The sequence below is a fragment of the Chionomys nivalis genome, chromosome 9 (genome assembly GCF_950005125.1).
Source record: "Chionomys nivalis chromosome 9, mChiNiv1.1, whole genome shotgun sequence".
In the NCBI taxonomy this organism is placed as follows: domain Eukaryota; kingdom Metazoa; phylum Chordata; class Mammalia; order Rodentia; family Cricetidae; genus Chionomys; species Chionomys nivalis.
Window position 1 is genome coordinate 45,602,673 of NC_080094.1, and position 25,172 is coordinate 45,627,844.

A 25,172-nucleotide genomic window follows, 5' to 3' on the forward strand; every position below is an offset into this window, starting at 1 on the left:
TGGGGGCCTAGTAGAATGTGATAGATCCTTAGAGGGCTAGCTCACTCGCCCTCGCCTCTTCCAGTACTCCTTTCTCTGCTTCCTGTCCGCAATAGAAAAAGAAAGCCTCCATCACACATGCCCTCTGCCAGGATGCTCTGCCCAAGTGAAGAGACCAAGTGATCCTGGTTTGAACCCTCTGAAACCATATGCCAGTATAAGTCTGTTAACTTGTTTCATTCAGGTATTTGGCCACATAATGAAAACAATAACTACTACGAACCACTTTCACTTGGCATGCTATTATTTGCTGCCAAAGCCAGACTGATACACAGCATTGTTTTTCCCTGTTTGTCTAACTGCCACAACTGTCCTTATCTGGGTACAAAAAGCACTGAGCCTCTGCGCGCCTGCCTGTCAACTCGAGCCTCATCCACCCGCGCTCGGCGCAGAGCCACAGCCGCGGAAGTGACCCGGCCACCGGCCGGCCCCGCCCCGCACGATCCTCCAATCGCAGCGCCTCGAGGAGGCCCCGGGGCCAACCGCCAGGCGCCCATTTCCTGTTATCCCGCCCTCTCTGGTTGGCGAATTTCAAAGTCGCGGAGCCAATGGGAGCGTCCGGACGCGCGCCGGCGTTCTCGGTCCAGAACAGGGCGCGCCCTTTGAAGAAAGAAACTGTCGCAGTAGAGTCATGGTGGGACCGGGCCCTGCTGTCAGCGCAGCCGCGGGTAAGTGTGGTCGCCAGCCTCCCGCAGAAGCTTCCAGGACGCCCCCTGCCTGCTTCAGCCTGCCCCAGGCTCAGATAGGTTCAGGTCGCTGGACCCGGGTCACCCAGCAAGAGTGACGCGCCCCGCGGCCGCGTGTGGACACCCAGGCATTGCTGGTTATGGCCGGAACTTTGACAGGAGTCAGGAGGCCGATTCTGCCTCAGTCCGACTCCCTGCACCTCTGCAGACCGACTGCTAAAATGTGGGCCGAGGCTTAAGGATGTTGTGAACCCTGATCTCTGTGACCGGCCTGGAGCCCCACCCCCGTGGCACCTTCAAGATGCGTGCGCTGTCCGCTCCCCTGAGCTCATTTGTTGTTTTGTACCCCGGCCTAGGCGCTGCTTACTCAAGGGTTTAAAAATCTTGCTTTCAAATCCTGGCTTTACTGCCTATTAGTGGGTAAATTTAAGCATGTCATTTACCCTCTCAAACAGCAAAATACCTCATTGGATTATTGTGTTACTGTAAACAGTTTAGTAAAGAACTTGGCATCAAGCAGCTGCCGTTGGTGTTGGTATTAATTTGACAGCAAGCATAACAGGACCGGTGACTTTCTCAGAACCCCAATAGCTCCAGGAAAGTACCGTATTTTGGGAATATAAAGGGACTGGTTAAAATCTCACGTTAAGTTTCTGTTGTTCGTTTATGTTCACGTTTTGCAGAAGAAAGATGGAGAAAGCTCCAAGAGTACCTGGCAGCCAAGGGAAAGCTGAAGGATCCTAACACCAAGTGAGTTTGCCGCCCTCATCGTTTTTGTTTTGTTGCTCCCGTTGCTAATAGCAATAAACGGTCCCAGCCCTTTTTGTTTCCGGTCTGTTTGACCTGCATGGTGATCCTGTAATAACATAGTTCAGTCCAGGCATGATTTGAAAAAGAAATAAAAGAACCTGGGCAGTGTCTTGTCGGCAGAGGTTTAAGCATTATTTTTTTTTTTCCTAATGCCAAAGGAAGAAAGGATCTACAGCCTTACCTACCTCACTGGAAGTTTTTCTGGTTCCTTCTTTTTTTTTCTGGGAAAACTGGTTCCCAGCAAAGCAGTTTTTGATCAAGGAGCAAACTGGTTGCAGTGTTTGCTTACTAAAGCTGGAGCATTGGTTATAGTCGGTCCACAGGAGTGGCGCACCAACATCCTCCGGCTTGGTGGTGTCCTTTGATGCTCTCCCGGCATATACTTGAGGTGGACAGAACATAACCCCTTTATCCTTTTCTCTTGCTGGTGGCACCTTGCCATCTTTGTCCTGTTATTTCTCTCTCTTGCTTAGCATATTTTCCTCCATTTGGCTGACGTGTGTGTGTGTGTGTGTGTGTGTGTGTGTGCCCCCTATTGCACTTCCCCGTTCCCTTAAGACAGGATCTCCCACTGTCTGAAGCATCCTGTTGAGGTTAAGCAGGCCAGCACTCTCCTCTGATCCACTCATTTCCACCCCTAGTGCCTAGGATCGTAGGCACACTCCTCATGCCCGATTTTTATGTGGCCGCAGGAGATGTGAACTAAGGTCCCATGAGCGCCGCAAGTACCCCTGAGCCACCTTCTTAGGTCCGGTGATTTTACCTTAGGTTTCTCCTCATCTCTACTTTTTTGATTAAATGAACCCAAATCATTTTCTCAGCAAATATTCATTTAGCACTATAATGTCTCTCTCCTCCCTCCCTCTTTTTTCCCCCTCGCTCCTCTTCCTCCTCCCCTCTCCTGTGAATGGAACCCAGACTGGTCACATGCTGTACACCATCCACTCTAATACTGACATGCATTCCCCAGGCCTGTCAATCACTGTTGATGCAGGAAGATGCGGAACTCACTAAGGCAGAGATGCCCCTGCCTTCCTTGACTTAGGCTTGTCATGTTATCTTGAGGTTTGGTCCGAGGAGATGGAGTCCTTCTCAATTCTGCTCTATCTTTTATTTCGCTAGCTAGACTTTAGCTTCATGTCACGTCCTCACAGGTTCCAGAATCCACAGATATTCTGGTCCCTTCCATGAAATGGCTGTAGTGTTTGCTTATAACCCATGCAAATCCTTTTTTAGATTTGAAATCATCTGCAAATTACTTATGGTTCCCAGTACAATGGAATGCCAATGAAATAGTTTGGTTTAGTGAATAATAAGGAGGGAAAGTCTACATGTTCGGTATGAATGCAGTTTTGTTTTTCATATTTTTTAATCAAAGGTTAAAATCCTAAATGTGAAACCCATGATCTGGAGACTTGGTTATATACAAACCCCTCTTCCCTTCTGAAACACCAAAAATATATAGAACAAGGAAATTTCTTAACAAGGCAGTTAATCATCTTTTCTCTCCTATCTGGCCCTCGATATTCAAGAACTGATGCTCAAATAAGGCTGTAACTATGAAGAGACCACATATATTTCATTAATATTATTAGAATGCTACATTTGTACATAGGATATCCTGAAAGAAAAAAATCACAAAAGGAATTGTTAAGAGCGTCTGTGGTCTTTGGGGAGGGGAATATATGGCCAAGAAAGGGAGAGTAAGGTTACTTCTTATTAAATAATGATTTTGATTTGTTTTACCCTATACAGAAATTCTATTGATTTACAATTCTAATCATAATGTTTAAATCACTGTTCTTTCCTAACTTTCCAGATTCTTCTGTGCCAAGCATTAATTTTATTTTCGTCTTTTATAGGCCTTATCTAAAAGCCAAGAATATCTGCCCCAAACCACCATCTTCTAAATATGTAAGTAAACAGCCCTATGAGAAGGTCGCTTGTGTAATTTAACCTTGAACCCAGAACTCTTTAGGATAAAGTATTGAACTAAGAAGCCTAAATCAAAATACCTTGTAAAACTCAAGGTCATAGGGCAACGTGACCACTGCAACTCCTATTGGGGTGGCTCACATTTCCAGAGGTTTATTTAGTCTGTTATCGTCACGGTGTGACATGGTGGCACACCGGCAGACATGGTGCTGGAGGAGCAGGCAACAGGAAGTGGTCTGAGACACCAGGCATGGCTTAAGCATATATGAGACCTTAAAGCCCACCTCCACAGTGACACACTATCTCTAACAAGACCATACGTACTCCAACAAAGCCACACCTCCTAATAGTACCACTCTCTTTGGGGGCCATTTTCTTTCTAAACACTACACTGTCCTAGAAAAAACAGATATGACTGTTAATGTTACTATAGTGCCCATTTATATGTGAAAGATGGGATTCAAAGAGATTATATATTTGCCCTAATTATTCAACCAGTAAGAGTCAAATCCTGTTAATTCTGGTAATAAATTATATTGACTACGTGGGCTACTTTAAGAATATACTCCCAGCACTCGGGAGGCAGAGGCAGGTGGATCTCTGGGAGTTCGAAGCCAGCCTGGTCTACAAGAGCTAGTTCCGGGACAGGCATCAAAGCTACAGAGAAACCCTGTCTCGAAAAACAAAAAAAAAAAAAAAAAAAAAAAAAAAAGAATATACTGAGTTTTTAGAAATTTTTCTGGAACTATATAAAACCACTGATAAGGTGTGTATTGATGTCTTTTTTCCAGCCCTATCATGGCCCCTGTTTCAATATGTCATATTTTTATGTGTTTATGTCTTTTCTACTAAGGTCTCAGAATCAAGTATAGCCCATCTTTACACCTCCAAGAGTCTAGCACAGGGCCTTTTCTACTCTCTTGATTCACGCCTTCCTTACATCTTCTGAATTTTCTCCCTTCCGTTTCAGATGCCCAGACTGAGTGAAAGTAAATTTAAAGCAATTATTCCTTCTTGTACATCGATTGTTCTGTTTTTCAACGTTATCTGTCAGTTCTCAGATGGTTTAAAGGAATCAAGAGTCAGAAACGGAAGTTCTAAGCCTAACCCAGCTTCTGACTGCCTGCCTGTGCCTAGCCTTAGACAGCTCACTTTCTCTGCCAGATGACGGAGTTGAATTTATCTCTTAAATCTCTCTCGGTTCTAATGACCTGCACTAAGTATGGCTTTGCTCTCTTCCTGGAGGGCTTGAGAACTGAATGACCAGTTCTACTACTTGTAAAACTTTAGTCATGTCAGGCCAATCTAAAGTCAAGATCTGAAAAATGTCCAAAAGAAACATTTCCAAGTCACGTATCTTGTGGGGATCTGGTATCCAGGATATATGACTCTTACAGTTCAAACAGTTAAAAGACAAATGACTCAATTTTGAAATGAGCACGGTCTGAGTAGACATTTCTCAAAGATGTTAAAGATTAGATGAAATGTTCATTATTGTTAATCATCAGGTAAATGCAAACCAAGATGACAATGAGGGGCAGGCCTGCTAGGACCGACTGATAATCCCAGATACCAGGAGGTTAAAAACAGGAAGATTGAAAATTCAATACCAGGCTGAGCAATTTAGTAAGACCTTGTCTCAAAATTAAAAGTAAAAATAAGTTTAGGACTATAGATCAGTAGAAAAATGCTTGCCTGGCATGCTTCAGACTCTAGGTTCAATCCCCAGTAAAACATGCATGCACACACACCCCAAAAACAACAATAACAAAATAAAAACAACGAGATGCTGCATCATACTTACTAGAATATCTACATTCAAAAAGACAAATAGTATTGGGGAGGAAGTGGGAACACTGGAACCTTCATACATCATAGATATGAATGTAACCTGGTGTAGCTACTTTGGAGAAAACTTTTACAGTTTCTTAAAAAGTAAGCGTAGATTTACCTAATGATTCTGAAATTCTTTAGGTTTATACCCCTAAAATTGAAAATGTATGCTCACATAAAAACTGTACACAAATATTCATAGTAACATTATTTATAAACTCATAAATGGGGAAGCAACCCAAACGTTCATTAACTAATGAATGACTATGTATAGCCATAGAATGTAATATTATTATTCAACCCTAAACAAGTAATGGAGGGCATATTTGGAAACAAGGTTTAGGGGAACCACCCTATACTTAATACTCATTTTTTCGAAGAGCATAAAACTTTCCTAAAAAGAAGCTTTTTATATCTTTTTACTGGACTGGAGATATTGCTCGGTTGGTGGATTGCATGCTCCACATGCATGAAGCTTATAAGCTAGGTGTGATGGCATACTGTGTAACCCTAGCACTCTGGAGGAGGTGGGAGGATTACTACTGTAAGGTCCCCCTTACTGCATATCAAGCTCAAAGGTAGCTAGGCTACATGAGACTCTTTTAGAAAAACAGTAGTAAAATGCTGATTCATGCTACAACATGGGTGAAATCTTGAAAATGTTGTGTGAGGAGGGAAATGAAGAAAGCCAAACACGTCCACACAACACACATGCACAAAATATTCAGTAATCCAACTATTTAAGGGCTCCATTTGCATAGGAATAGGAGAAAGTAGCTCACAGTGCTGAGAGCTGTGGAGAGGGAGATAGAGAATGACCACTGGCAAACCTTTCTGGGTAATGAAAATGTTCTGGCATTCTGTGGGGATCAGTGTACAACCTTGTAAACATTCTTAAACTGCTGAATTGGAGGCTTTAAAATACTAAATTTTATGGCATGTTAATTAAATCTCAATTTTGTTAAATATATAAGAAATGCAAACCATATAAACACATTTGGACATTGTTATTTTTTTTTTTATTTTTGTTTATTTATTTTACAACCCGACCTCTGTTTTGCCTCTCTCCTCTTCTCCCAGTTTTTCCTCCCCCACTTCACCCCCTCTGTGCCCACCCCCTAATCCACTCCTCCATTTCTGTTCAGGAAAAGGCAGGTCTCCCATGGATATCAACAATACATGGCTTATCAAGTTGCAGTAAGACTAAGCACCTGCATTGTATTAAGGCTGGGTGGGGCAACCCAGTATGAGGAGTAGGGTCCCAAAAGCTAGTAGAAGAGTCAGAGACAGCCCTGTTCCCACTGTTAGGAGTCCCACGAGAGGACCAAGCTATGCAGCTGTCACATATGTGCAGAGGGCCTAGGTCAGTCCATTCGGGCTCCCTGGTTGTCAGTCCGGTCTCTATGAGCCCCTATGAACCCAGGTTAGTTGATCCTGTGTGTTTTCTTGTGGTTTTGTTGTTGTTGCTGGTTGCTGGGTTTCTTTTTTTTTTTTTTTTTTTTTTTTTAATTTACTGAATGTACCTAGTTCTGTCAGTTTAAAAGACTCTGGCTTACTTCTAATAGAAACTCAAATTACAAAATCACCAATATACAAAAGTGAGCTTTCATATTCCAGATTCATCTTTCTTAAATAACATCCTGAAATTGTTTTCTACCGTGTGCTTGAAGTTATTTTCATCATTTTAAAAAGTGACCTGTTAGCCAGGCCTGGTTGTGCACGCCTTTAATCCCAGCAGAGGCAGGCGGATCTCGGTGAGTTCTAGGTCAGCCTGGTCTACAGAGTGAGTTCCAGGACAGTCAGACCTATTACACAGAGAAACCCTGTCTCGAAAATAATAATAATAACAAAAATAAAAGGTAAGCTTTATTATGAGTTTTTAAGTGTATTTTTTTCTTTGTATTTTCAGACTCCTGGACCCAAAAAAGATGTTTCCAGCCATGCTGTTTTGCCTGTCAGAACTACAAGACCCATCAACATTAAACTCCAGACTAAACCAGCCAGTATCACAGGGTCCCAGAAGCCAGAGTTGGAGCCACGAAAACTTGCAGACAAAGGGCTCACTTCAAGATGTTTTTCTTCTAACTCAGACTGCAAACAGTCCAGCAAGAGTCAGCACAGGGCTCCGTCATCTACTACAGGACTGCCAAGCAAACCCAGGCGGTCCCCTGGGACCCAGGATTTGGAACCCAAAAAGCAGCAGCTAGCACATCAAGGAACTGCTGATTGCACCAATCCTGCAGCTAGGACCAGCGTCAAAAACCAGTCTTTGAAGGGCTTTCGGGATGAGATGAACAAAGAGAACTTACTAGAACCTGGGAAGCCAGATCCCAACTTATGCCCCAGAAGTAAGCCAAACACTGGCTCCTATAATCAATCCCGGAAAAGCCTGGCTCCTAAACAGATCTTGAGTAAAAGTTCGGTTAACCATACCATTCTGAAAGACAGAGCTAACAAACAGGTTGTTAGAAACACGCAAGTCAAAGCTCACCCAGTGAAGTCACAGCACCTCTCCACAGATGCAGATTCTGCACAACCTAGAGAAAAAGCCCCACGGACAGTTCCCCCTCCCTTCATTCCAGCCCATAATAAGACTCAGACATCAAAGAAACCCGTGGTCAAGGACCCACCGGACGTAAAGGTTAGCAGGATTAAATGTGGAAGACCAAATGAAACTACAACACAGCCACACCCTGCTACCGAACGGAAAGTAAAGCATACTAAACCTGGTTCCCACCCCAGCTTGCTTCAGGGAGGACAGAACAACAGACAGCCTCCCATCAAGCAGGATCAAAAAGCTGTGCAGCCTTGTCTTGGACCCCGGACATCATGCATTCTGCAGAAGTCAAGAGCCATAAGCCAGAGGCCTAATTTGACAGCTGGCAACTTTAATTCGGTCACTCTAAGCACCCCTAGCATAGGAGCAAATAAAACCCATAACCACAAATGCAATAGCATCTTTCAACAAAAAGCACAGACTCTGGACTTCAAGCTCAAAAAGGTTCTTCCCCAGAGCCAGTTTCTGAACAAGACTGCTCCCAAAACTCAAGCTGGTATGTCAGCCGCAAGTAGGAGAGGAGCCCCGAGCGCCAGCCACATTCGTCCACGTGTCAAAGAGACGCAAGGGGAGGACCGGAGGTACTTTGCTTTAATTCCGAGATACTGCAATTTAAGATTATTAGGCAAACTGATGATGATTGGGGTTAGGACTGTGGCTTAGTGATAAAGTACTTGCCTAAATTCAATCCCCAGTACCAACAGACACATTTTTATACATGCCCACACACTTGGTTGAGCAATAGCTCCTAAGTGATGTCTAGCTAGAGCCTGAAAGATAGGAAGCTATAATAAATATCAACACTTAATAAAACTAGGTGGCCTACAAATGTTCTATAAATCATTCTCTATGTTGTCTGTAAAGCTGTTTTGTTAAGATGGAAGTGGAACAGATTAGATGAGAGGATATAGGAGGGCCAGTATAGATTAGTCACCCCAGAAAGTTCCTGCAACAGATCAGGACAGGCTGAATGTAGCCAGAGTAGGGGAAGGTAAATGGAACCCGGAGGGGAGCCCCGGTCAGAGGCAGTACGCAAGGGTTAGAAATTTGGTTCCCGGGATTGCTGGGGCTATGTGTCATACATGGTATTGAGGTGAGCCAATGGATTTTGTCCTCTTTCTGCCCAAGACCAGTCACACTCCAGAGTGCAAATGAGCCTCCTTTGAGTGCACTTGTGTATACCTGGGTGGACTAGAACCTGGGCTCCTGACAAGGGTGAAAGACGTGTAAAACTAGATGGAGGAGTGGGAGGAGGATTTGGTTTCGGAACAGAGCCTTCTGCCCTCTTACAAAGAAATAACTTAATGTTTGGTGCTGTGGGTGAGAGGGCAGGGCCAGGGCAGCTGACTGAATGGAGTTCAGGGGAAGTGCGTCCATCAGTGCTGTCTCAGGTGAGACCTGAGAGTGATGAGTGACAGGTTGGTGTCACTTATTTGCTGTATTGACAGCGTGTGGCATGCTGAAAGTGCTCACAAAAGGAATAAATAGATTCTGTGGAAGTAGGTCCTTCCTCTCGTGATGTGTGTTCCCCATTGCTGGCATTGTGCCAGGCTCATATGGAGAAGGAAGATCGCCACTTGCCTCCACCCTTAGAGAGCTTATAGTTTGGAGTATATCCGGAAAGTTTAGAGAAGTTAATCGTGGCATTGAAGGAGTGCGGGAAATTTTCTTCACTATGATTAGAAGGAGACCGTGGAGATAGGGAGGGTGCTAGGGACTGGAGGACAAAGACTGTGTGCCTGCCTCAGTGGAACAGTCCTGGCTGCACTAAGCACTGTGCAGACTGTGAGACCGCTTATCTTCTAGATAGAATCAGAGGAAAATGACCGTGACTTTGATTTATTTATAATTATTGAATTCTGTAAAGGGTGAAACTATAAAGACCAAAAACAGATCAGTGACTCTCAGGACTGGAGACTTGAGGTGAGCTTGGCTCTCTGAATTATATCTTGATCATAAGTACAGTCGAGTGGTCTTGTGTGTTCGCACCCATAAAATCACATTCTTGAAAATGGTGAGTTTTACTGTGCTGTCATTGACAGCTTGTGTGTGCCAGGCACTGTGCTAGGCGCCGGACATCCACTTTTGCCTTCATAGAGCTTGTGTCCTAGTGGAGGAGACAGAATAGGAACACACTGGTTAAATAAGACAGGATAATTGTAGATCATTTCTCTTTAAGCAAGGATCATTTGAACAGAGGACCCTGAGGCAGGAATGAGCCTGGATCAGAAAACTGAGAGACTGCCAGAGCTGCCAGAGGGTAGCAAGGGAGAAGCTGTGATGTGGACTTGGAAAGGGTGGCAGGACAGCCATAGAAAACACGGGAATTTTATTTCAAGAGCAATGGGACGCTGACACAGCCTACTTTATATTGTACTGATGCAGGGGCAGAGAGCAGCATGGTGGTCATGGGGACAGAACCAGTACTAAATCTGTACAGTGATGAGTCAGGCATAAGAAAAAGCAACTACTCAAAGACATCTGAGTTTAGGGCCTACTGTTCATCAAAATAAGGGGAACCAGGAAGGGATTTGGAGGTAACTGTCAACAGCCTAGTTTGGGCAGCTTTGAGCTGAAATGCCTGCTAGACAATAAAAGATACCAATGAGGCAGTGGATTTAACATGGTTTGGGGCTCCATGGAGTGACCTGAAATCTGAAATGGCATTTTCTGATCACTGATGCACAGCTGTGACGTGACAAAACTAGAGTACCTACATCTTACCTACATCCAGACACTTGGTACCCACAGCCCTCCAAAATAGCAGACTGTCTGCGTAGAATAGGGGTGGAAGACCGTGAGGAGAGGCGGACAGCCAGCTCCGGGGCTCGGCACTGTCAGACACCAACAACTTACGGAGAAGAGAACCTAGGGTTATTGATTAATGAAGACAGGGTCTCGTGTGTAGTCAGAACACTAAGGGGCTGGGGTCAAATGGGTTGCTATGAACACCAAGACCCTGTGGAAGAAAGAATGCAGGTTTGGTGGGTCAAGGTGGCCAGAAGCTTTGGGTAGCAGAAATGGAGTACTGGGGTGTCTTAAGGGCAGGTGATATCCAAGGAAGCACACAAGGAAATGAAGACTTAGAGGGAAATAATGAAACATAATTAGAATACAGGTATCCAAAACTGAAGAGCCAGTCAGCCCTCTGCAATCCCAGCAGTTCTAAGTGACGTGGTCAGCCCAGCATGCCCATTGCCCCTTGTAGACCGTTCTTCATTCTGTCCTCCTGACCTTGTCTACACTGGAAGGTTTAGTTATGCCCAGTCTCTGCCTGTCGTCTATTTTAGAAACAGACGAGGAAGGAAAGAGGGAAAGAACTAACCCCCTCCCATCACGTTACAGGAAACAACTGGAAGAATGGCAGAAATCTAAAGGGAAAACCTATAAACGCCCTCCCATGAAATTCAAAGCGAAGAGAAAAGTCATAGAGGAAATGAACATCTCATTCTGGAAGAGCATGGAGAGGGAAGCAGAGGAGGAGGAAGAAAAGAAAGCCCAGCTGGAGCTGTCCAGTAAGATTAACAATACTCTGACAGAATGTCTGAGGCTCATTGAAGAGGTGAGTGAGAGGCCGGAGCGGCAGAACTCTGGCCTGCAGTCAGCCCTGGTGTTTAAAGGTTTCCTTACAGAGCGGAGGAAACAGCCTGCACCTCGGCAGACCCAGCCGCCCTTTCAAATACAGAATAATAGTGATGAGAGCGGCAGTAATGCTGGCGAAATGCACTTACGTGGCAGCTCAGAGATGCTAGGAAACTGAGACCATTTAACTCCCGAGAGAACTTTCTCCAGGTGGCAAGGTCCAAAGAGTAAACAACGTTTCAATGGATTGAAATCTAAGTCAACGTGCAAGGCTTTTTTTTTTTTTTTTTTTTTTTTTCCAAATTGGAATTTCCTAAATAGTTCTGGTTGGGGACTGGTTTAAGTTTTATTTATTTTTATTTTATGCATGTGGATGCTGTATGTATAGCTGCATCCTGTTCATGCAGTGCCCATGATGCAGAGGGCATCAAATCCCCTGTAACTGAAATTACAAATGGTTGCCAGCCACCGTCTGGGTGCTGCGAACCAAACCCTGGTCCTCTGGAAGAACGGCTAGAGCTCTAACCACTGAGCCGTCTCTCCAGCCCCTAAGTATTTTTGGTGGCTAGAAATGGTATTTGAATTGTGTGGTAGAGTCTACAGATCAGGGTAAAGTGGATGGTAGACAAAGGGTCAGAGACTTGAGCAATTGCCTTAATGAAAATGCATTAATAAAAATTGATCCACTTAACCTCTGGGCAGAGAGTGAGAAAGTAAAAGTCAGTGTGTTCTGGTCCTGCTGGACTTGGGAAAGGGCAGGGGACCTTGTTCTAATTCTTCTCAGTGCAGACAATGTTAGCTGTTTCTCCTTTGTGGGATGGAACTGCAGAGCTCTGTATCCGAGTTGCTTTCTTGTTTTCATTTTAAAAATACATGGATACATTCTTTGGGGTGTGGGGGAGGTGCGCTTCTGAGTGCACTGGTGTGAAGGCCAGAGGACAACCCCAGGTCATTCCTCAGGCACTGTCTTTCAGGTTTTGGGGGTAGGAATTGGTTTGGTTTGGGGTTTGTTGTTTGTTGTTTTGAGGGAGGGTCTCACGGGCCCGGGCAAGTCGTGGTTATCGGACTTCACGTTTTATATATGTTTTCCTAGTCTTGATCAAATAAGCTGGGTATTTTCCCTTTCTTTCTACGCTCTGAAAACGGTCTGCACTTCTTTTCACATGATTGGTTCGTGTTTCTTGGGCTAAGTGTATAGTGACCTTGTGCCCTTTTTTAAAGTCACTTGTTGCAGGAGGACCACAGATTCAAGGCCAGCCTTGAAGGAACATAGGAAGTTCAGAGCCAGCCTCAAATACATCATGAGCTCTATCAAAAAGCTAAAGAGGGAGGGGCCAGATTTGCTGAGGATTTATTTCTCTAATCTGTTTAAAGGGTACAAAATCTTTCGGATTCCAGAAACTGTTTTTCTCGTTTGTCAGTGCCTGTCAATTGTTATTCTTAGCTTCTAGTTAAAAGCGTAGATGGTTAAGCAATCTTAGTTTCTTATAAATATGATAAGTGCTCTAAATTTGCCTCCTGATCTCACTTTCTATTATCTGTCATATTTAATAGTCTTATCACAAACAGAATGCCTTTCCCCAGTACACCACCTTACAGAAATCCTCATGTGTTCTACCCAGAAGTTTCCTGAAGCCCGGCTGGTCTTGCATTTTATAGAAACTTCATTGCATGTGCATGATTGATCACCTTGACCTGCATTAGGCCATTAGTAACAGCTTATCCTTCAGTCCCTCTACAGAGGCTGGGGGTAGTACTGAAGCCCCCACCCCTCTCATTCTGCTTGCCAGTTGTCCTGGGACCGGCCACCATCCTGGGGCTACCTAGGCACTGCCAGTCATCAACTAACTCATTAGCGTGCAAAGACTTTGGAGAGTCCAAGGACTGTAGGAGCCACATGCCAGAAAATGGAGGGAAACTGCATAGGCAATTCAGTGTCACACTAGAAGAGATGAACTTGGGAGAAAATAGGACTCTAGCTTCCACTGGGTGTGCCCCCCAACAAACGCTAGTGTTTTAAGGACAAGAGGAGTGTCGGAGCCCGCTCAGCAGAATTCAGCTGGGGGTTCCCTGGGAGGGGGCGCTGAGGCCGAGGAAATGTTAGATTAAGAGAAATGAAGACAGAAACAGGATAGACCGGGAGGACTGAAGGTCAATACCAGAGAGCCCCAAGTTTATTCCTCAGGCAGCATGTATACTAATTGTAATCAAAAGGCAGACCAGAGAGCAGCACAGTCAGCTAACCGCCTCCCTGCGCTGGCCTCAGGAGGAAGTTCAAACAGGCGCTTTATCTTACTCCACTAAGCAGCTTCTAATCTCTAACGAGGAGTGCCTCTGGCTGGCACACACCAGCCCAAATCTTAATTGAAAATGTGCTCTTTCAACTGGGCAAAAATGCTCTTTCCCATAGGCTTAGTCAGAACTTTCTCACAGCCCTCAAGGTTACTGGAAAAGCAGAGCAGGCAAGCTTGAACTCAAATGACTTCTTTAAGTCAGAAATGACTCCAGATGGAAACTGAGTCACACGTGGGCTCCTACAGAGGAGGGAGTCTGTGGGCCTGGGGTTCAACCTTGAGGAACGACCACTACCCCAAGGTGCTCCTACCGCTGAAGAAACCCAGTGGTATTTTGTGAACGTAAGGGGGTGGAGGGTAGCTAGAACCAGCCCCCTTACCTAGTGGTGAGGTACCGTTGCTAGGGTGACAGAGCGGCTGGAAAGACTCCGTCCTTCACTTGGGCAGTCTCCCTCTGTTCTCCAGCCAGACAGCTCTACAGGGTTCCAGCCCAGCATCAAGACACTGGACAAAAGTGGGGTTTGGGCTAAGTTGAAGTAGTTCACTGAGTAGCTGGCTGATGCCCCATGTATTCTCACTACTTCTGTTTCTTAACTCTTATATCTTAAATTAATCCATTTCTATTCAACTGTGACCTACCTGTAAGGTTCCAGTGTGTCTTTCTGCTTTGGCAGCTACGTAGCATCTCTCTGACTCTGCCTACTCTCTCTATCTCTTCCTGCCTGTCTATATTCTGCCCTGCCATAGGCCAAAGAAGCTTCTTTATTCACCAGTGGTATTCATAGCATACAGGGGGGAATCCCAATATCATTATCTGTGAAATCTTTTTTATCTCCAGGTTTAAGTTCCTGGGCTGGTGTAGTTTAGAGACACATCACAAGTGTATACAGACTGAACACTGCTCTAAACAGCAGGTCTCCCCTTTCACAGTTAGTGATGGCTCTTGTATCCGCTTATTCCAGACTGTAATTCCATTGACAGGATCCTCCTGTGTTCGTGTTCATTTTCATGTTTCATTAAAAAAAAGTTATAAGTTGATGAAACAAAATAACATAGCAAAAGTAAATTTGGATATGTTTGCTAATGACATTTGCTAACTTTGAGTCATTGTGCTTAGAAAAGGACCCTTATTTTGCCCTCATGCTGAGTTCATAGTTTGGGGAGAAGTTCTAACTACAAGTTATTTTTTTCTAAAAATGTTGAAGTTCCTGTTTTATTTTCCTCTTTGCATCTGGAATTACTAGTTTACTGAGTTTTGTTGAACTGAGTCTCATTCCTCATAAGTAATCCCTTATTCCCCCTTCCTCTCTAGATGCTTTCTAAGTTATGTTTTTATCCTTGGTTTTCTCATGTACATACATGCTCACATATATGCATACATGCTAGTTAGCTCTCCAAGAACTTTCAGTGTAAACAATTATGAATCTGTCTTGTTTTGTTTTGTTTTTGTTTTGAAGACAGGGTTTCTCTGTAGCTTTGGAACCTGTCCTGGAACTCACTCTGTAGACCAGGCTGGCCTCGAACTCACAGAGATCCACCTGTCTTTGCCTCCTGAGTGCTGGGTTTAAAGGCATGTGCCACTATTGCCTGGAGAATCTGTCTGTTTCTTGGGTTTTTTTTTTCCTTGTGTGACTCATTTGAGTGTGTGTTCAACTTTGTTCTCGACCTTCAAGAAATTCTTTTATATTGATACTGAAATTAGTAATCAGTAGGTGTGCCCTTGGGAATTCTGAATTTGGATTTTGTATTATTTGTTTCTTTGTTGTGTTTCACTGGGGTCCTGGAGAATTCCTCATGTGCTCGTTCTGTGATGGTGTTAGTCCCTTGCCACTCCACTGATGCTGGCTTCTCGGCTCCCTCATTTTCTACGCTAGTGTTCATTCTTCTTTGTTGAGCTGTATGTAGCTTTTAGATTGTGTTGGTCTCCTTAACTGCTGGCGTGTCTCAGATGGGAGTGTGCATGTCTGTCTCCACATCTCCAGAGGAGCTTCTGAGTGCAGCAGTGTGAGTGGAAAGGTGTCCCAGCAGCTGGGAGCCAAGGAACACCACACAGCAAACCCAGTGCAGGAGATAGCAGGAGGGAAACACGAGGTGGGTGGCTGCCTCCGCGCAAACAAGAAACAGCAGCTACTGAACAGGATAGAGAGTTTAGAGATTCTTGGGAAAGGGGTGGGACTTTTCAGCGTGGAGCATTCCTGGGTGGAGATTGGTGAGATTTCATGTCCATAGATTGGGTTTTTTAGTCCGTAGCGGGGCCAGGGTCCAGCAGCTAGGGAAGTTAAGAGAGTTCTGTGGGTAGCACCTGACAGTCAGAGGTCCTGGGGGAGGGGCCTCACCACTCACGTGGCTGGAGGGGCTTATAAGCAGAACCTAGACTTCTGAGTGCGGTGACTCATTCTTGGTCCTAGTTCCTATCATAACCCTGCCCTGGACCTAAGCCAGAAGCCATTTCCAAGTCCCTTTGTGTGGAATCTACCTGCATGAATATCCAGCACACCTGCACGCACACTCTGCCCTGAACTTTACACACCTCTGCTGCTCTTGATGCGTGCTGAGGTTAGTCCTAGGGAGAGTCTAGCCTTGACTCACTGTTCACAGTACTAGGAATATGTGGTATTTTGAATATTTTTAATATGTAAGAAGTATTTATTACTTTAGGTCTTGATTCTGTTTGGGTCTTTCATCCCATAAAAATATAGAACATATTCTTTTATGCTGTGGTAAATGTTTTTCTTTCTATTCTGCCTTGTGTAATTCTTAAAATATAAAGGTTAATGTTAAAAGTTATTGAAATGTACAATTAAGATGAGGACATTTTATGTATTTATTATATATTTACTATGTATCACTAAAATTGAAATTTTAACTTCAGAAAAATTAATGACCATACCCTTCAGAGATATGAGGGTTAACAGTGAACTGTTATAAAAATTGTAATAAATAAATATATACATATATATAAAATAGTTGTAATAATTATATTTTATATTTCCTTTTCTAGGGTGTATTTCCTAATGAAATATTTACCATCTTGTCCAGCATTCCTGAGGCTGAAAAATTTTCCAAGTTCTGGGTCTGCAAAGCGAAGTTACTGGCAAGTAAAGGCCCCTTTGATGCTACTGGACTGTATGAAGAGGCCATTAAACATGGGGCAGCAGTGAGTATCTGTCTGGGGTGGATGACTGAAAATTCTCCTTCGTGTGGTTGGTTTCTTTGTTGGTAGTGATAAGATGGGTTTTAATGCAGTGTTAAACTTCCATTCATCGGGGTGAGAGAGGGTGACAGGGTAAACATGATCAAAGTGTGTTCCATGCATGTGTAGCAATGGCATGGTGAAACCTGAAACCCACAGTTTTGTACAATTAATACATCGTAACAAAAACCTCCTTCACTTCGTAAGGCAATCACGGAGTCTAAAGTAGGACATACTCTTTATCAATGCATCCATTAAATTATTTCTTAGAAAGTAGGGTTACACTTATACCAGTAGAATTTTGGTTTTCTTGTCAAGTGCCCAAATCTCACTTAGCGCTAACTGTAGACTAGCAGTTGGGAGGTAGCAACGGAAAGTTAGAATGGTATCAAGATCAAGCAGTTAGAAAGACTTAAATTCATTAAAGTCAGAACATCTCTAATCCAGAGTAATCAAGTAGCTTACTAATTCTAAAAGCAAACAGAAACCACCGTTTACAGATTTATTTAATGAAGAATATATCAAATAACCTCATAACTCTTTTGACTTAACTGTTGTTTTCCTCCCTGATCCCGCCCTATGGCACCCACTTCCATGACCGTTCACGGAGTTGTGCGCCTACACAGTTTCACCCGGTTATGCCCTCTGCGCACCACACACACACACACACACACACACACACACCCGCTCCCTTCGCATCTTCTGCTTCCCAGAGCAAACTGATTCCATTTTACCTCTGTGGTTTCAGAGAACATGTTAGTGTTGCCATTTCACTTTTAGACGTAATGTGTAAACTTGCAGATGGAGAAAGCCATAACCCTCATTAACACAGCTCTTCTCATGTCCCCTGCCACACACACACACACACACACACACGTGCCGACAGCCCTGTCTGTCCTTGTGGACCTTTGCCATACTCTGTGCTTCCGCTAACGCCATATAGAAATTCTGACACTTTGGTGTCCATATTGGTGTTCATATGTAAGAAATGCGTGGTGGGGCTGGAAAAATGGCTAGTGATTGAGAGCACTGACTGCTCTTCTAGAGGACCAGGGTTCAATTCCCAGCAACCATATGGCAGCTCACAACTGTCTGTAATTCTAAGATCAGACATAGACCACTGTTACACAAAACACCAATGCACATAAAATAAAAATGAATAATTTTTTAAAAATGCATGGCTGTGCTGGGCTAGGGAATATGTACTGTGATTGCTTTGCCTTTCAAACACATCTTCTACTTTTCCTAGAATTAGTTATTTTGTCTATGCTTAGTGTTCTGAGTATTTATTATATAACTAATTTTCAGATTCTTGAATTTTCTAAATAATGTCAAGACTTGAGATAATTTATTGATTTATCTTCCTTAGCCACCACTCTAGTTTATTCCAGCTTGGGCAGGCAGCTCTCAGCTCCGTCTGCACCGGCTGTCCTCCTGGTTGTGCCTCCATCACTCACAGACACTCTTCACACTTCTTGAGTGGGGTGTCTCTTGTTTCCTGCATTGCCTCTTTCTTCTTCTCTCGTGGTCGCTCCCACTCTTATTGTTGTTTTATTCTCCACTATTCATTGAACTATTTATTCAGATGCTGGTGAAGTCAGGGTGTGTGTGTGTGTGTGTGTGTGTGTGTGTGTGTGTGCACAGGTAAATTTGAAACATATATTAAAAGTTATGGAGCCTGGGGAGATAGCTCATTCAATAAAGTGCCTGCTGAAGAAGCATGAAGATCTGAGTGTGATTCCTAGTACCCAAATAAAGTAGCCAGTCTTGGTGGCACACACGTATACTCCCGGCACTGGTGAGGCAGAGGCAGGTGGGTCCCTGGAGCTTTCTGACTGACCAGCCTGGCCTAATTCGTGACGCCCAGATCCTAGTGAAAGATACTGTCTCAGAAAAACGTGGTGGATGGTTCTTGAGGAATGGCAATGGCTATATGTACACAAGCGTACACAGTGAATGTGCATGTACATATATTATACATATATGCACGCGCGCACACACACACACACCAGCCCTGACCGCATGTATGGGACTTCCCAGGAGGGTGATCTGGATGGCTGCACTGGCTGGTTAGAGAACCCTCAGTATCTTCAGGTCTTTCCTCTTCAGCTGATGAGATTCTCTAAGGAGGTTTGGCCAGAAACTATGCTGCCAGTGTTGGGGGCGGGGGGGTCTCCTCAGCCTGGAGATTTTGACTTATCCTGTTTTCAGGTAGGCACCCACCCTGGACTTGCATGCTGTCCCTCGGGAATGTGGAGAATATATCCCAGTTTTCTGATAGGGTGAAATTTTTTAGAAAATTATTTAGAAATTATTTAGAAAATTCTGTTAGGGCACAATCATCAGGCTGCGCAGGGTTAAGGTATAGGGTAGAGTTGGAGGTCGGAGTCTTAGGTCGATGTCCCAAAGGCCTTTCCTCCTGTTCTTGAGTTTGGAAGCTCTGGGATAGCTTCAGGCTTTTCCTCAAGCACACTCCTGGCCCAGGATTCACTCTCTCAGGCCAGCTGGCTGTCCTCGCCATCCTTCCAGCTTCCAAAGTCTTGTCGCTGTTTATTCTTCCCTTGTCTCTTTTTAATCCTTTATTTTCATTTCAGTAGAATTTCAAGAGAGATTAGAAATACATTTGTTTTTAGTCTGCCATCTTTAAGAGAAGTCTATACAAATGTAAAATATGCTTCATGAAGCTGGGCTTATTGCTGTAATCCCAACACTTGGGAGGCTGAGACAGAATTACCATGAATTTGAGACTAGCCTGGTCTACATAGCCTGACTTAGCTTAGAAATTAATAATAAATTATGCTTGGTACAAGTATTTTATAATGTGGACTCCTTACCGTACAAGTGTGTAGTCCCCGCTTCAGAAGCTTACAGCATAACCTGCTATTCGGTTGGCTTTGTTCTTTGGTTTGGGTTTTATTTGTTTGTTGTTTGTGTTGGAGTGGGGTTTTTCATTTAGTTTTGTTGCAGCAAATGTGTGGTCTCACCTTGTAGACCAGGCTGACCTGGAACTCAAAGATCTGCCTGCTCTTACCTCCAGAGTGCTAGAATTAAAGGTATATGTTACTGTGTTTGGTCAGTTCTCTCTCTCTCTCTGTCTCTCTCTGTCTCTGTCTCTCTCTCTGTGTGTGTGTGTGTCTGTGTTACTAATTTGATACAGACTACCAAGTCAGGAAAAAAATTCCAACTACAGTATTCCCATGAAAAAACCAGCAGTTGCCTCTGTGGTGTGGTTTACATGTTTTTCTGTACAATGGAGTTTTTTGTTTACTTTTGCTTGGTTGATTTGTCCTGATGATTAAGATACATTAACTAAAGAAAGGAGAGAAAGAAGAGGCCAGGGAAAGATGCAGAAAAGGCTAAAAGAAAAAAAAAAAAAAACGGCTACATAATGGGACTTTAGGTAAAGCTCTTCCTTGAGTTTAACCATGGTCCAAGCTTTCTGAAATACACCACAGGCCTTTATCATGAAAATAAGAATTAAGCTGACAACAGCAGTGCATGGGCTTTTTCTGTCCCTACAGCTAGCCTTATGTCTTTAAGCCAGGATCTTTATGTAGGAAAATATCTTTAATGATATGATATAAATTAATGGGAAAAGAGAATTTGATTTAGAGAAATTTATTATGAACAGCTTTGAACACATCTCTGAATGAAATCAAGTATGCCATTTAATCAGCATTTTCTGTTTCTTCATTTTGCTCATGAATCTTTAAAACTAAATCATTTTAAGTGTTTATCTCTGAATTTGCAATTTAAAAAGAAAACATTTTTATTGCAGAAAGTTTATTTGATGCTAAGCAGAAGTCCTTAACTCAGTTTTTCCGGGAATGCTTTTAATACCCGTTGTTTATTTTGTTGCCTCCAGCCAACGCAAGAACTGAGGGAGGTTCTGAGCAGCCTGCAAGACTCAAGCAGAAGCACAGAGGGTATGGTTAATTTTGTATTTGAATTCGTTCCCTTGAGAACAGCAAGTAAAAATCATTGTGGAACATGTAGGGGATGGGAGGAATGAGTCTCTGAAACACCTCCTACCTCTTGGTCTTCATGATCTGGCATTTTTAGCTATAATTTTTCCCCTGATTTATTTCTATAATTACAAGTAAATATATACCCAACGCTGAACAAAAGTTTTGTCCGCCACAGCAGCCTGGACTAGTGAGTCCTCTGTGAGAAAACACAAATGACTGTTTATCAAAAGAGACGGAGACAAAAGGAAGAGATGCTGTGGTTTAAGTGTGTGATTAATCATCCCTAAGTTACCATCACTCATCTAAATTCATGTTGTCTTTCAAGAGTCTCTCCCCTTACTTGGCCGTCACTGTCATTATGCCAAACTCAGTGACATAGAATAAATGTTCAAGATACGTTTTATATGAGTGGAAAGGGAAAATGGGCTTTGTGTTTAGAAAATAAAATGGGCTCTTACTATCCTAGATGACAAATATTTTTTCCTTTAAGAGTAGCGTTAAGGTGGCCATGATGGCTCATGCCTGTAATGCCTTGTTTCAAGGCCAGCCTGAACTACAAAGTAAGACCTTTAAGGGGGGGGGGCTTAACTAAGGACCGTAAAGTCATGTGGAATAGCAGCTAAGTAGCTAGTAATCTGAGGAACAGAGTAGAACTGTCCCATGGTGAGCTCAGAACAAGACTATATTTGCTCTCTCATGAGAGTTAACAAGCGATCAGAATGTGGTCAGTGCTAAAAGGGGATCAAGGATCTACCTTTAGTTGGCAAAAAATGCCCAAAAGGTGTCTGGAGAGCTGCTTAGGGAGGTGACCTGATGCCATGGGCGTTGCAGTAGAGTTTGGCAGGAAAGGGGGGTACTAGGAAAAACTGGAGGAGAGTAACAGTGGGTGGATATGATTAACATACATTTTATAAATGTATGAAAGTTTCAAAGAATAAAACAATACTATTTTTTTAAAATACAGTAAGAAAAAACAAATATAAATGCCAGTTGGAGTCGTACCTCTTCATGAGGGTCACTGTGAAGCCACTGTGTATGTTGCCTTCTTGTTTTATTGATATTTAGTTTAATTATTAAATTGCTTAACTATTAATTCCCTTCCTGGCCTTGTGTACACAGAAGTCACCTCTGACTCGTTAGCTGCTGGAACTAATGTCACATCTGTGGACGAGCCGGCCAAGAAGGAGGAATGTGGGCAGACGTGTCTTTCTCTAACAGAGGGAGAACGGGTTACAACAGCACCGCCAATAACAGCGGGAGAACGGGCTACAACAGCACCGCCAATAACCATGGCAGAATGGGATGGCCCTGGCATCAAACTGCAGATCGCCGCAGTCCCGAAGTAAGCAAACTCTGGCAGGCTTTTGATCACAGACCTGTCTCTAGTTGAGCACAGTTTCCTTTGCACCCATCCAGAGAAGCAGTAGTTTGTAGACACCTCTGCCTCAGATCCAGGGGACCCACGATGTGAGGTTAGGTCAGCAATTCATCTCAGAGAGCGCTCATGACCCTGAAAAAGTGATGAGGATTAGTGCCGAAAGGAGATCCAGGATCCATCTTTAGTTGGTTATAGAGGTTAGAACCATTGACAGGCAAGTCACACGCCCCCCCACCACACACACACCCTGAGAAGACATGACTGCAGTGAAGTCATGCTGCAGAGTCCCGGGTGCTGGCCTGGGTCCACACCCTCCTAGCACTCCCGAGTTAGTATGGGAGAGAAGGGCGTGGCCAGCCCTGTGAGAACGAGGCTACTGAGGATGTTACAGTCAGAGACTTCTAGAGCCTTCTGTTTCCTACGAGCTTATGTTCAGGGCAGAGCTGCACAGTTATTTTAAGGCAGTGTGGCAGTGTATCAATGTCATTTCCAAAACGTTTAGTATCTCTCTTCCCTCGTCATGATTCTGAAAGGACTCGACACAGGAGCACCAACTCCGTGGTGTGTCTTCCTTCCCTGGAAAGCACAGCTGGACTAGCCCCTTAGCTGTCATGGCCCCACTGCTATTGGTCATGGATGCTTGGAAGCAGTCAGTCGTCAGTCTAAAGCTCGCCTGCCGTTGGCTCCAGAAATATTATTATAAGCACTTTTTAGCAGACCTGCCTGCTAGTTTTGCTAATGTGGCCAGTGGTTTTGTGAATTTTGAATCGGTCATGTATACAAAACTTGCTCCCTGAATGCATTGGGAAGTTTACAAGGAAGATTCCCAGTTGTTCAGTAATACAGGGTTTGGTCCAGCATCTTAATAGATTTTGAGTAATCTGTAGTCAACACTGGAGGGCCTCTTAGAATCAAGTTTTGTGGTAAGCCAGTTTCCTCACAACCTGCAAAAGTTTATGAGATAAATGGCAACTGTAAAGCAGTTAACTTCAAGTCAAAACCATTTTCACCCTGCATTCATAAGATCTAATGCTCACACCATCCAGGAGCACACATGTGGCCACCATCCAGTGCTTCCTGAGCTTCAGGGAAAGCCACTGCGGCTTGAGAACTACTCCAGACTTGTCTCTTGGTCACTTACAGTGAAGTAGCCATGATTTATTGTGGAGTAAGAAGCAAAGAGTAAAAACAGAATGTTACCATAGCTCTGAACGCGTCCTTTGGTCTCTTTAAGAATATGTGGTATATATGGTATATGTATTCAGAATATTTGGTATATTTCAGAATATATGGTATATATTTCAGAATGTGTGGTATGCCAGAAATGCAAGACATGAAGCTTATCACTCCCGTGAGGCGCTCAGCGAGGATCGAGCGAGCAGTGACCCGCTACCCAGAAATGCTGCAGGATCATGACGTCGTCGTGGCTTCTCTTAATGAGCTCCTGGAAGTGGACAAAACAGAGTACTTTGTCTTCCGAGAAAATGAGGCTTTACCTGTGACACTAGGTTTTGAAATCCTTGAATCATGATCTTTTGATTTTTTTTTTTTTTTAATTTAATGAGTCTTTTTATCAGGGCTTGTATGAGATAAGAGATGCTCTTGTCAAGAAGGCCTGAAGTAAATGTGCACGGAGACGCCAGGATGCAGAGCAGAGACTTTGTGTCTGAGGAAGTAACGCGTGGGTTTACTCTCACACTGTATATCCCATGGAAAACTTGTGGCTCGTGTCTTTGGTTATATACTTTGTGATAGTTTTTCAGCATACATAAGTTTCGGAGTATCAAATGTTTTATCTCAAATGTAGAAAAGAAAAACCATACTTTGTTGATCTACTGTAATTCTATTTTTGAACCCAAAGGTTGATGCTGTGGCGTGACTGACTGTTCCTTTTGCCTTCCACCTTACCTGGGAAGGCAGGCGCCCAGGGTGGGAGGATTTGAGTTTGAAACCAGCTCACCAGGCGGGGTGGTCGAACCTCACACATCAGGAAGGTTAGGTTAGCTGTGCCTTCACTCGGTTTCCAGGTGACATTCATGGAGTCCTTTGACATTATCACAGTGACCCTATAGGTGAGGGTGACTCGTGTCCTCACTGAGTGGGGCTCCTCTAGTGAAGCACAACCCAGAGTTTCTGGCTAGCCGGGTTTTTATTGGGTACGGTCCTCATTTTGCGCTTGTTATTCAGAAATGCTTCAAGTGAAAAGAGAAGTTGTGGGGACAGTACTTGCTGCATCCATTGTTTTCAGGGGACTCAGCCTGAAGAGATCGTGAATCCCAGAGACGACGGCAGGGGTTTTTCTTCTCCTTGGGTCACTGCTCTTAGAGAGGAAAACCAGAGTTGTTTTGTAAATATAATGTATAGAAAGCCTACTTGGTACATTTTAAATTTCAGCCTTGTTACTCTTATTACTAAGTAATATCTAAAAAAAAAAAAAAAATTAAATAGTTGTTCATTCCTGCTTGTTCGCTTCATTATAGTGGTGGCTTAGCGAGAGACATTGGGGTTTCTCAGGGCAAACACTGATGGATACCCCAAGAACCGTGTGGAGTATGTTCATAGCCTGAGTAAAGGATGAGCCTCCTGAGGAACTGGATTTTGCTGTGAGGTAAACAGGTCCACCTCTCAAGGTCGTATAGCACTGATTCATAAAACTGACCTAGAAAGCCTTCATGCCGGAGGACTAGCCCTCCGTGAGAGACAGATGTCCCTCTCCACCAGCATGCAGGAAACCATGCAGCCAGATTGGAGGGTAGCATAGCGGCCACAAGACTTGGAGAAGCATTCAGATCAGCAAGCTAGAGTCCGAAGCAAGGCCCTTCGGGGAAGAAGGAACTTGCCTCCAAGCCCAACCTCCAGCTTCAGCCCCCATGATGGAGCCTGCAGTCCCCTCTGCT

General features: G+C 43.8%; 1 protein-coding gene across 1 annotated transcript; it reads left to right on the forward strand.

The window, feature by feature from the left end:
- Positions 1-652: 652 nt before the first annotated feature.
- Ckap2l (cytoskeleton associated protein 2 like) lies at positions 653-24,663 on the forward strand. Its single transcript, XM_057781213.1, has 9 exons — positions 653-707; positions 1,409-1,475; positions 3,398-3,449; positions 7,213-8,441; positions 11,206-11,422; positions 16,738-16,893; positions 20,795-20,855; positions 22,017-22,239; positions 23,581-24,663. Exons 1-9 carry the CDS (start codon positions 671-673, stop codon positions 23,804-23,806), a joined length of 2,268 nt encoding a protein of 755 aa, XP_057637196.1. The 5' UTR covers positions 653-670; the 3' UTR covers positions 23,807-24,663.
- Positions 24,664-25,172: the final 509 nt, after the last annotated feature.